General features: G+C 38.8%; 1 protein-coding gene across 2 annotated transcripts in view; it reads right to left on the reverse strand.

Annotated features, from left to right (window-relative positions):
* LOC128641013 (vitamin D3 hydroxylase-associated protein-like) overlaps window positions 1-12,227 on the reverse strand; it is a 166,089-nt gene that overhangs the window by 43,534 nt on the left and 110,328 nt on the right. For both annotated transcript variants that reach the window (XM_053693531.1, XM_053693532.1), the window contains exon 7: window positions 5,430-5,554. In XM_053693531.1, coding sequence (XP_053549506.1) covers window positions 5,430-5,554 — 125 coding nt within the window. The remainder of the gene's footprint in view (window positions 1-5,429; window positions 5,555-12,227) is intronic.

The raw sequence follows: 12,227 nt of genomic DNA on the forward strand, positions 1-12,227 counted from the left end.
ACCTTAACTCGTCCGCTGCCTCTGAGGCTGCGGACATCAATCCGCCCGATCTCATACGATCAGGTTGATTGACACTCCCTGCTAGCGGCCGATTGGCTCCGAATCTGCAGGGGGTGGCATTAACCAAGCAGTTCACCAGAATGCCGACAGCGAATGTTTTGCAACATTTGAAAAATGAAACAATTTGTTCGTTTTGAATTTTAAACCGGAAATAACATAAGTTCAACAAATTTAAATGGATTTTCGTTCTTATCAACATTCAATTGTCAAAAATGAGTGTCCACAGGACTATTCATTCTACCAAGCTAATTGCACTTTCACCATATTCGCCCATCACTAGCTAAAGCCATGATTGGCTCATCCAAATAAGGTAGGCGGAGTTTGACTGTTGAAAAACAATTGCAGTAAAAAGGATGTTAATTTGTTTTAAAAACATTAACGCCTAGATTTAGAGTTTTGCGGCCAAAGGGGTGCGTTAGCTATGCGTGCTTTTTTCTGGCCGCACCTTTTAAATACCGCTGGTATTTAGAGTTCACAGAAGGGCTGCGTTAGGCTCCAAAAAAGGAGCGTATAGCATATTTACAGCAACTTCAACTCTCGATACCAGCGGTGCTTACGGACGCGGCCAGCTTCAAAAACGTGCTCGTGCACGATTCCCCCATAGAAAACAATGGGGCTGTTTGAGCTGGAAAAAAACCTAACACCTGCAAAAAAGCCGCGTTCAGCTCCTAACGCAGCCCCATTGTTTTCTATGGGGAAACACTTCCTACGTCTGCACCTAACACTCTAACATGTACCCCGAGTCTAAACACCCCTAACCTTACACTTATTAACCCCTAATCTGCCGCCCCCGCTATCGCTGACACCTGCATATTTTTTTTAACCCCTAATCTGCCGCTCCGTAAACCGCCGCTACTTACATTATCCCTATGTACCCCTAATCTGCTGCCCCTAACACCGCCGACCCCTATATTATATTAATTAACCCCTAATCTGCCCCCCACAACGTTGCCGCCAGCTACCTACAATAATTAACCCCTAATCTGCCGACCGCAAAGTGCCGCCACCTACGTTATCCTTATGTACCCCTAATCTGCTGCCCCTAACACCACCGACCCCTATATTATATTTATTAACCCCTAATCTGCCCCCCTCAACGTCGCCTCCACCTGCCTACACTTATTAACCCCTAATCTGCCGAGCGGACCGCACCGCTACTATAATAAAGTTATTAACCCCTAATCCGCCTCACTCCCGCCTCAATAACCCTATAATAAATAGTATTAACCCCTAATCTGCCCTCCCTAACTTCGCCGACACCTAACTTCAATTATTAACCCCTAATCTGCCGACCGAATCTCGCCGCTACTGTAATAAATGGATTAACCCCTAAAGCTAAGTCTAACCCTAACCCTAACACCCCCCTAAGTTAAATATAATTTAAGTCTAACAAAATAAATTAACTCTTATTAAATAAATGATTCCTATTTAAAGCTAAATACTTACCTGTAAAATAAATCCTAATATAGCTACAATATAAATTATAATTATATTATAGCTATTTTAGGATTTATATTTATTTTACAGGTAACTTTGCATTTATTTTAACCAGGTACAATAGCTATTAAATAGTTAAGAACTATTTAATAGCTAAAATAGTTAAAATAATTACAAAATTACCTGTAAAATAAATCCTAACCTAAGTTACAATTAAACCTAACACTACACTATCAATAAATTAATTAAACACAATACCTACAATTATCTACAATTAAACCTAACACTACACTATCAATAAATTAATTAAATACAATATCTACAAATAAATACAGTGAAATAAACTAACTAAAGTACAAAAAAATAAAAAAGAACTAAGTTACAAAAAATAAAAAAATATTTACAAACATTAGAAAAATATTACAACAATTTTAAACTAATTACACCTACTCTAAGCCCCCTAATAAAATAACAAAGCCCCCCAAAATAAAAAAATGCCCTACCCTATTCTAAATTACTAAAGTTCAAAGCTCTTTTACCTTACCAGCCCTGAACAGGGCCCTTTGCGGGGCATGCCCCAAAGAATTCAGCTCTTTTGCCTGTAAAAAAAACACATACAATACCCCCCAACATTACAACCCACCACCCACATACCCCTAATCTAACCCAAACCCCCCTTAAATAAACCTAACACTAAGCCCCTGAAGATCTTCCTACCTTATCTTCACCATACCAGGTTCACCGATCCGTCCTCGGAAGTCTTGATCCAAGCCTCGGAAGTGTTGATCCAAGCCCAAGCGGGGGGCTGAAGAGTGACGTCCATCCTCGGGCTCAAGTCTGGGTCCAAGCGGCGGCTGAAGAATCCATCATCGGGCTGAAGTCGGAAGTCCATCATCGGGATGAAGTCTTCTATCAAGCCGCATCTTCAATCTTCTTTCTTCTGGAGCGGAGCGGAGCCATCTTCTTTCCAACCGATGCGGATCCAACCTCTTCAACCTACACCTACTCGCCGAATGACGGTTCCTTTAAATGACGTCATCCAAGATGGCGTCCCTCGAATTCCAATTGGCTGATAGGATTCTATCAGCCAATCGGAATTAAGGTAGGAATATTCTGATTGGCTGATGGAATCAGCCAATCAGAATCAAGTTCAATCCGATTGGCTGATTCAATCACCCAATCAGATTGAGCTCGCATTCTATTGGCTGTTCCGATCAGCCAATAGAATGCAAGCTCAATCTGATTGGCTGATCGGATCAGCCAATTGGATTGAACTTGATTCTGATTGGCTGATTCCATCAGCCAATCAGAATTTTCCTACCTTAATTCCGATTGGCTGATAGAATCCTATCAGCCAATCGGAATTCGAGGAACGCCATCTTGGATGACGTCCCTTAAAGGAACCGTCATTCATCGGGAAGTCGTCGGAAGAAGAAGATGGGTCCGCGGTGGAGGTCTTCAAGATGGAGCCGGTCGTCATCGGATGAAGATAGAAGATGCCGCTTGGATCAAGATGGTTGCCGGTCCGGATCGCCTCTTCTTCCCGGATAGGATGAAGACTTTGGAGCCTCTTCTGGACCTCTTCAGCCACCGGATGATGGATGTCTAGCCCCTGCTTGGGCTTGGATGAAGATGTCGGAGCCTGGAACGATCAGTGATACCTGGCATGGTGAAGACAAGGTAGGAAGATCTTCAGGGGCTTAGTGTTAGGTTTATTTAAGGGGGGTTTGGGTTAGATTAGGGGTATGTGGGTGGTGGGTTGTAATGTTGGGGGGGTATTGTATGTTTTTTTTACAGGCAAAAGAGCTGAATTCTTTGGGGCATGCCCCACAAAAGGTCCTTTTAAGGGCTGGTAAGGTAAAAAAGCTTTGAACTTTTGTAATTTAGAATAGGGTAGGGCATTTTTTTATTTTGGGGGTCTTTGTTATTTTATTAGGGGGCTTAGAGTAGGTGTAATTAGTTTAAAATTGTTGTAATTTTTTTCTAATGTTTGTAAATATTTTTTTATTTTTTGTAACTTATTTCTTTTTTATTTTTTGTACTTTATTTAATTGTATTTATTTGTAGGAATTGTATTTAATTAATTTATTGATAGTGTAGTGTTAGGTTTAATTGTAGATAATTGTAGGTATTTTATTTAATTAATTTATTGATCGTGTAGTGTTAGGTTTAATTGTAACTTAGGTTAGGATTTATTTTACAGGTAATTTTGTAATTATTTTAACTATTTTAGCTATTAAATAGTTCTTAACTATTTAATAGCTATTGTACCTGGTTAAAATAAATACAAAGTTACCTGTAAAATAAATATAAATCCTAAAATAGCTATAATATAATTATAATTTATATTGTAGCTATATTAGGGTTTATTTTACAGGTAAGTATTTAGCTTTAAATAGGAATAATTTATTTAATAAGAGTTAATTTATTTTGTTAGATTTAAATTATATTTAATTTAGGGGGGTGTTAGGGTTAGGGTTAGACTTAGCTTTAGGGGTTAATCCATTTATTACAGTAGCGGCGAGATTCGGTCGGCAGATTAGGGGTTAATAATTGAAGTTAGGTGTCGGCGATGTTAGGGAGGGCAGATTAGGGGTTAATACTATTTATTATAGGGTTATTGAGGCGGGAGTGAGGCGGATTAGGGGTTAATAACTTTATTATAGTAGCGGTACGGTCCGCTCGGCAGATTAGGGGTTAATAAGTGTAGGCGACGTTGAGGGGGGCAGATTAGGGGTTAATAAATATAATATAGGGGTCGGCAGTGTTAGGGGCAGCAGATTAGGGGTACATAAGGATAACGTAGGTGGCGGCGCTTTGCGGTCGGCAGATTAGGGGTTAATTATTGTAGGTAGCTGGCGGCGACGTTGTGGGGGGCAGGTTAGGGGTTAATAAATATAATATAGGGGTCGGCGGTGTTAGGGGCAGCAGATTAGGGGTACATAAGTATAACGTAGGTGGCGGTCGGCAGATTAGGGGTTAAAAAAATTTAATCGAGTGGCGGCGATGTGGGGGGACCTCGGTTTAGGGGTACATAGGTAGTTTATGGGTGTTAGTGTACTTTAGAGCACAGTAGTTAAGAGCTTTATAAACCGGCGTTAGCCCAGAAAGCTCTTAACTACTGACTTTTTTCTGCGGCTGGAGTCTTGTCATTAGATTTCTAACGCTCACTTCAGCCACGACTCTAAATACCGGCGTTAGAAAGATCCCATTGAAAAGATAGGATACGCAAATGACGTAAGGGGATCTGCGGTATGGAAAAGTCGCGGCTGGAAAGTGAGCGTTAGACCCTTTCCTGACTGACTCCAAATACCGGCGGTAGCCCAAAACCAGCGTTAGGAGCCTCTAACGCTGGTTTTGACGGCTACCGCCCAACTCTAAATCTAGGCCTATGACTTGCCTGATCTGTTATTCTATAGCAGCAAAACGGGAATGTCTTATAATTCCAAGGTGGTTACTGTCCTTTTAATATCCCCTTAAAGGGACATAAAACCCACATTTTTTTCTTTCATTATTCAGAGAGAGAACACAATTTTAAACAACTTTCCAATTTACTTCTATTATCTAATTTGCTTCATTTTCTTGGTATCCTTTGTTAATGAAGTAGCACTGCACTATTGGAAGCTAACTGAACACATTGGGTGAGGCAATAACATGAGGCATGTATGTGCAGCAACCAATCAGCCTACCTAGGTATCCTTTTCAACAAAGGATACCAAGACTGCAAAACAAATGAAATAATATGAAGTAAATAAGAAAGTTGTTTAAAAATCACATGCTCTATCAGAATCGTGAAATAAAAAATTTGGGTTTCATGTCCCTTTAAGAACTATTTCAATTTGACCAGAATGAAAGGGATTTTTACAAGTGCTGGATTTGCTGTTTCAGTGCCATATTATTTACGTCCTTTATAAACCGCACGTCCTTCATACCTCATCCTTAAATGGGACAGGGGGTACTGTTGGGTCCAGCACAAACATTTCATCACATAACACGGCTTTCATAAACATAGCCAGACTGTCAACGTCTCTTGCCATTGGTCCAGGCATCATCACAGCTACAATTGAAAGAAAACCATGACAAAAATCTAACAATTTCTCTACAGAAACTGACTCTTAGAGCTTGATAAAGAGGCAGGAGCCCCGAAACCTTACTGTAATGGCTGAATAAAGGCTTCTTCCCATTTCAATTATCCAGGAGTGCAGCACTTTTCTTTTAGTCTATTTTAGAGGGCAATTCTAGTCAAGATTAACATGTGCATTGCTGGAGCCCTTTATTAGTTCAGATTGCAGGTTCATCTGTCTGTCTGCCTTCAAAATAATTATATAGAGCAGCATGTATAATTTTACTATTGAAATGAACAAAGTACTAAGGAGCACCAATCAGTACACTTCGACCTCAGTAGGTAAAACTTAGCTTTTATTGCCAGCACAAGGATAAAAATTCAGTCATGTCGACCATACAATGCAGTTACAGAGTACCATGGTGAGAAGGAAGGAACAGATCTGGCTTACGCGTTTCGGCATAGGCCGTAGTCATAGCATAGGGATCTAAGTTCCTTACCTCTATTTAAAAAACAAAAAGAGTTTCTATTGGTCATACCTTGTGACACACCTTCTCTCCTATTAGACATAGAGATTTGCATTTCCTCTACTACACACCTATTGTCCAGTCAGTATTCCTAGCATTTATCTAATGCACAAAGTTGATTATTCAATTATTTATGTAAATATTAGTACATTTTGCTGAAGATTAACTCAACTATGGAATGTGCTGAAATTATGATTTGTGTGCTATTTGCACTGCCAATCGCCAGAAACTTCCGGTCTCTGATTAATAATATAAAAATATAAACTGGAATAATGGAAAATCAAAATTTCATGTACGAAATTAGACAGATTTGTTCTTGCATAGTTTCCAAATTGGAGACTCAGATAGAGTTTAGATCTGGATTTGAAACTCAGAGAGACTCCAGCGTGGGAATATATATTTATATAAGCTTTTCTAATGAGCCTCTTGTTCATTGGTTCAATGCTTTATTTAAAAAAAATAATTAACACTTGTTTGTAGTTTTCATTATATGGATATTGCTACCCAACTGTTTAAACCTTAATTATTTCCCTGTGGAGAAGTTGAAACATTGATTACTTGTAACAAAAATAATATTGTTTCTCTAGAGAGAGTTCTTCCAAAAAGATACAATGGAATATAATATGCAGGGAAATATTAAGCAATGGTAATGGATAGATGTATTGTGACTAAATTGCTATTTACCCTAAAAGTATATTTCTTATGTTGATATTGTAAACCACAATAGATACATACTATTTAAAGGGACAGTCAACACCTGGCAGAACTTAATACCATCATTTAGATACTCAGAATAAGATGCGCCTGCACCACCTTCCATGTTAAATACCTCTAATGATAGGGAGTAATTGTCTACAGCACATACGTTTTTTCAGCTATAGACAGGGCTGCCAAACTCCCCCCAACGTAACGTAATAAGTTTCTTTTAAAATAAACAGCCAATCAGAATAGAATCCTCGGTCGGATTCTTTACCCGCGGTCACAGTGATTCACAGCAGTAGTTCAAATTTCTGCTTGCGAGCGGACAGGAATTTCTAATGCACATGCGCATTAGCAAGAACACAAATGAGCATTGAGTTCTTTAGAGAAGGTGGACGAATGAAAAGGGGGAGGAGATTAGTGGCCATGTTTACAGCTGAAAAACGTATGTGCTGTGGACGATTACTCCATATTCTGAGTATATAAATGATGGTATTAAGTTCTGCCAGGTGTTGACTGTCCCTTTAATGGGAAGGAAATTTAGCTGTTAATGCAAGTAATTGATTAGGTCATACTCCAAATTCAGCCCCCAAGGTGTTCTTGTTTTGAGTCTATGTATCCAATAGACCTCACGAAGGACTAAATTCTTATCCTTGTTTAGTTCCCTACCCTTGTTACGTTCGATCTCTATAATGGTCCAGACCAGTGTATTAGGGCTATTATTATGTTTTATTTTAAAATGTTGAATTAATGGGGTGCTTAGTTTGCCGTGCGTAATGTTTACAACATGTTCCCCGATTCTTTGGCGGACCTCTCTGGTAGTTAGACCCACGAATTGGAGGTTACATTGGGTGCAGGTTAGAAGGTATATTGCATACATCACTCTACAGTTGTGACAGGCCTTGTGTTCAAATGTTTCCCCCGTTACTGTGCTTTGAAGGAATTTCCTATTTGAAGATGTTCGCAAGCATTGCATGTTTGGTTACTGCAGTGAAAAGTACCTATATGTCGTAACCAAGAGCTGTTTGTTTGTTCTAGAGTTTTCAATCTGGTGGGTGCTACTCTATTCCCAATGGATACCCCTTTCTTAAAAGAAAATCTACATCCTTTTTTAACTGTTTCAACCAGCCTGTCACCTGCTTGTAAAAATGTTAGATGTTTTCTGATAATTCAACATATTTTGTGGTATTGGTTGCTGTATGTAGTGATAAAAGTGATCCTATCATCTGTTTTAGTCGGATAGTGTGTTTTTTTTTCTTTGAGTAAATCTGACCTATTGATGTTTTGGACTTCATCAAGTGCTGTACTGAGTGTTTTTATCCCCTTTATTTTAATTTATTTATCAATGTTTTTGCATGGTCATTAAAAGTGCTGTCTGTTGAGCAATTCCGCTTTAGTCTGATGTATTGCCCTTTTTCCACTGAACTGAAAACCCTTTTTGGGTGGCTACTAGCTGCATGAAGAAGGGAGTTTCCAGTGATAGGTTTAATATATACTTCCGATTGTATCCCTTCTTCTATTGTACCTTTCATGCTCACATCGAGATAGTGTGTAATCGGTTCATTAAATTCAAAAACATAATTTATGTAAGAACTTACCTGATAAATTAATTTCTTTCATAATGGCAAGAGTCCATGAGGTAGTGACGTATGGGATATACATTCCTACCAGGATCCAGGAAACCTCAAAATGCCTATAAATACACCTCCAACCACACAAATACTTCAGTTTTACGTATAGCGAAGTATTGAGGTGTAAAAAGGAGAGAAAAAGCATACAAAAAGCATGATAAAATCCCAAGATGTGGAATTCCACAGAAGAGTCACTAGAGAGGGATGTATAAAATAAAAACAGCTATTTCCAATGAAAAATCAAATCCAAAAAATTAATTCTTAAAAGCCCAAGAAGTAGCAACTGATCAAGTAGAATGAGCTGCAATTCTCTTAGGCAGAGACTGTCCCACCTCTGAATAAGCCTTGTGAATCAAAAGCTTTAACCAAGATGCCAAAGAAATGGCAGAAGCTTTCTGACGTTTCCTAGAACCAGAAAAGACAACAAATAGACTAGAAGTCTTCCTGAAATCCTTAACATAGTATTTCAAAGCCCTTATCCCATCCAAAGAGTGTAACAATTTTTCAAGTGAATTCTTAGGATTCGGACACAAGGAAGGAACAACAATTTCCCTACTAATGTTATTAGCATTCACAACCTTAGGAAGAAATTTAAACGAAGTCTGCAAAACAGCTTTATCCTGATGGAAAATCAAAAAAAGGAGACTCACAAGAGAGAGCAGACAATTCAGAAACTCTTCTAGCAGAAGAGATAGCCAAAAGGAACAATACTTTCCAAGAAAATAGCTTAATATCCAAAGAATGCATAGGCTCAAAAGGAGGAGCCTGGAAAACCTTCAAAACCAAATTAAGACTCCAGGGAGGAGAAATATAGACTTAATAATAGGCTTGATACGGACCAAAGCCTGAACAAAACAATGAATATCAGGAAGCTTAGCAATCTTTCTATAAAATAAAACAGAAAGAGCAGAGATTTGTCCCTTTTAAAGTACTTGCAGACAAACTTTTATTCAAACCGTCCTGAAGAAACTGTAAAATTCTAGGAATTCTAAAAGAATGCCAAGAGAATTTATGAGAAAAACACCATGAAATATAGGTTTTCCAAACCAGATAATAAATCTTCCTTGAAACAGACTTATGAGCCTGCAACATAGTATTGATTACTGAGTCAGAGAAACCTCTTTGACTAAGCACTAAACGTTCAATTTCCATACCTTCAAATTTAGTGATTTGAGATCCTGATGGAAAAACTGCCCTTGAGACAGAAGGTCTGGCCTTAAAGGAAGTGACCAAGGTTGTCAACTGGACATCTGGACAAGATCCACATACCAAAACCTGTGAGGCCATGCTGATGCTATCAGAAACACATGCAATTGTTCCATTATGATCTTGGAGATCACCCTTGGAAGAAGAACTAGAGGCGGAAAAATATAAGCAAGTTGGTAAGACCAAGGAACTGCTAACGCATCCACCATCTCCGACTGAGAATCCCTGGACCTGGAAAGGTATCTGCGGAGTTTCCTGTTTAGATGGGAAGCCATCAGATCTATTTGTGGAAGACCCCACATCTGTACAATCTGAAAAAACACATCTGGATGGAGAGACCACTCCCCCGGATACAAAATCTGACGGCTGAGATAATCCGCTTCCCAATTGTCTACATCTGGAATATGAATTGCAGAAATTAGACAAGAGTTGGATTCCGCCCAAGAAAGTATCCGTGATACTTATTTCATTGCTAAAGGACTGTGAGTCCCTCCCTGATAATTGACATATGCCACAGTTGTGATATTGTCTGTCTAAAAGTGAATGAAAAGTTCTCTATTTAAAAGAGGCTAAGCCTGAAGAGCCCTGAAAATAGCACAGAGTTCTAAGATATTGATTGGTAACCTCGCCTCTAGAGGATTCCAAACCCCTTGTGCTGTCAGAGACCCCCAGATAGCTCCCCAACCTGAAAGACTTGCATCTGTTGAAACTACAGTCCAGGAAGGACGAACAAAAGAGGCCCCTTGAATAATACGATGATGGTCTAACCACCAAGTCAGAGAGAGTAGAATGCTGGTATTCAAGAAAATCAATTGTGATATCCAAGTATAATCCCTGCACCATTGATTCAGCATACAAAGCTCATTAGAAAAAACTTATATAAATATATATTCCCATGCCGGAGTCACTTTGAGTCTCAAATCCAGATCTAAACTCTATCTAAATCTCCAATTTGGAAACTATGCAAGAACAAGTCTGTCTAATGTTTTATAATACATGAAATTTTGATTTTCCATTATTCCTAACAGTTTATATTTTTATATTAATAATCGGAGACCGGAAGTTTCCGGCGATTGGCAGCGCAAATAGCACACAAATCATAATTTCGGCACATTCCATAGTTGAGTTAATCTTCAGCAAAATTTACTAATATTTACATAAAATAACTGAATAATCAACTTTGTGCATTAGATAAATGCTAGGAATACTGATTGGACAATAGGTGTAGTGACTAATAGAGGAAATGCAAATCTCTATGTCCAATAGGAGAGAAGGTGTCACCAGGTGTGACCAATATAAACTCTTTTTGTCTTTTTAAATAGACGTAAGGAACTTAGATCCCTATGCTATGACTACGGCCTATGCCGAAACGCATAAGCCAGATCAGTTCCTTCCTTCTCACCATGGTACTCTGTAACTGTATTGTATGGTCGACATGACCAAGTTTTTACCTTTGTGCTGGCAATAAAAGCAATAAAAGCTAGGTTTTATCTACTGAGGTCAAAGTGTACTCATTGGTCCTCCTTAGTACTTTGTTTATTTCAATTGCACTGGGGACACAGAGAGCACAAGACGACAGACCCAGGGACGCTATTACCGAAAGGAAACAGAGAGGATAAGCAGAAAGCGATGCCAGAATGAAGGGGTTGTGAACGCATCATGACGTAAGCAGTGGGAGACGGAGAGTCGACGGAGGGAGAAAACTCTACCTTGAAGCAGTGAACTGAGTGGCAGAGGCGGTAAGCCTGCAGCAGAGCTGTTACTCAGGAAGTCTCCTTAGGACCGATCTCCTAACACTCAGAACCAAGGTGAGCCACTGCACTGCTACGTTCACACACTGCAACAGCATCTGTGACTGTTTTCTATGCATGGTCAGAAACAGTCCCTAGACATATCAGGCAGAACCTACCTTCCCTTTTTACTCCAATAGAGTTGAAATATTCAAATACCTTATTGTATGGAGTCAAAACTTACCTCCAGGTGCCGGGATTAGACTGTTGTTTTTCATATTTTTACTATTGTTTGCTACTCTGTTTCCTTTCAGGGTCCAAAAATAAAAACTTTACACCAGGGCCCTCTTTTGAGTAGATTTGTTACTGTACATAACACTTCTGTCACAAGATGCAGGTACCGATGACAGCACCCAGTGTGACAGCTTGATCAGTTTGCATTAGTAAGGGGTTAAAATAGAGAGCTGCAGGCACAAGGGGGAAACAATAGCACATGGAGTAGTAGTCATGTTATTGTAGCTGTATCAGCTTTGTGTCCCTTTAAAGGGACATTAAACACTTTAATATAGTAATATAACATAATAAATCATATATATAAAAAAAAACCTCTACAATATACTTTCATTATTTATTTTGTCCCCTTTTCTTGTAATTACATTCTGAAATTGTGAGCTTTTCCGTTCCTTTTAGAAACACTTATATTCTACACTGCTATTGGCTGCACACTCTAGTGACCCATTTATAACGGTCTCTAATTGGCCAGAGCAGATAATATAACCTAGGCTCCAATTGTTTTATAGACACTAAAACGTTACACTTATTTTGACACTATTTAAACAATTAATTAAATGTTATTCACAGACTAATCTTTTCT

The sequence above is a fragment of the Bombina bombina genome, chromosome 10, assembly GCF_027579735.1.
Source record: "Bombina bombina isolate aBomBom1 chromosome 10, aBomBom1.pri, whole genome shotgun sequence".
NCBI classification, from domain to species: Eukaryota; Metazoa; Chordata; class Amphibia; order Anura; family Bombinatoridae; genus Bombina; species Bombina bombina.